Source organism: Rhincodon typus, chromosome 49 (genome assembly GCF_021869965.1).
Source record: "Rhincodon typus isolate 14 chromosome 49, sRhiTyp1.1, whole genome shotgun sequence".
Taxonomy (NCBI): Eukaryota; Metazoa; Chordata; class Chondrichthyes; order Orectolobiformes; family Rhincodontidae; genus Rhincodon; species Rhincodon typus.
Genome location: NC_063380.1, coordinates 3,853,948 through 3,854,906, shown reverse-complemented (window position 1 = coordinate 3,854,906; position 959 = coordinate 3,853,948). Strand labels below are relative to the sequence as shown.

Genomic DNA, 959 nt, shown 5'->3' with positions numbered 1-959 from the left:
TCCAGCACCAGGGCATCTCTGCAGGAGTTCCTCAGGGGACTGTCCTCGGGCCAGACCACCTTCACCTGCTACATCGACGACCTTCCCTCCATCGTAAGGTCAGAGCAGTTGGAGGGAGGGCGTCTGGGGCATCGGATCGGAGCAGTGCACTCTGGTGTTTGTTTTTAAAAGCTCCCCTCTCTTGTTCTCAGGCCACCTCAGACGATGGACTCTCCAATCTCTTCACGACGGCCACCAAGATAGGTGAGGTTCCTTGTATTTTGGTGTTTGTTTTCCCCGCGTTCCTGGAGACCTGAGATGGCTCAACTTTCCACCCGAGGCTCAATCTTTGAGGGGTGACAGAGCCATTGCCGTATGGGCACTGCCCATGGTGTCTCCCCTGATAGACCGCGGTCAGTCTATGTCTCCCCCGGGATGGGCGGGGATTGTTAACGGGTTAATGTCTTCCCGGGGTGGGGGGGGGGGGGTTTGTAATGGGTTAATTTCTCCCCGGGGGAGGATTGTTAACGGGTTAATGTCCCCCCTCACCGAGGGGGTGGGGGGGGAGGGTGGCGATTGTTATTGTGTTAACGTCTCCTTCCTTTCCTCTCCCTGCAGCCTCTGATCTGAACGGTGCGGCGTCTCCCCAGAGCGAGAGCAAGGTCTCGGGGCTGGAGAGGAGCCAGGAGCGGAACCAGAGCTCCGACAAGGACCCCCTGCTAGTGCCTTCCCTGGCCTCCAAGCCTGTGCCTCAGGCAGCGAGCGGCTCCCAGCCCCAGGCCGAGCCGGTGACTCCGGTGCCGCCCCACCACCCTCACCAGCAGCTGCCCATGCCAACGCCAGCTTACAGTCAGCCCCATCGGCAGGCCGCTGCCCAGCTGAGCCCACAGCCCAAAGGCCAGGCCCCAGTGCAAACGCTGCAGCAAACACAGCCCAAAGCACAGAGCTACAGTCAGCACCAACTGGTCTACCTGAGCAGC

The 959-nt window shown here is 60.7% G+C and overlaps 1 protein-coding gene across 1 annotated transcript in view; it reads left to right on the top strand.

Annotated features, from left to right (window-relative positions):
* LOC109926607 (autism susceptibility gene 2 protein homolog) overlaps positions 1 to 959 on the top strand; it is a 17,395-nt gene that overhangs the window by 695 nt on the left and 15,741 nt on the right. The window contains 2 exon segments of the mRNA XM_048620909.1: positions 172 to 243; positions 598 to 959. Coding sequence (XP_048476866.1) covers positions 172 to 243; positions 598 to 959 — 434 coding nt within the window.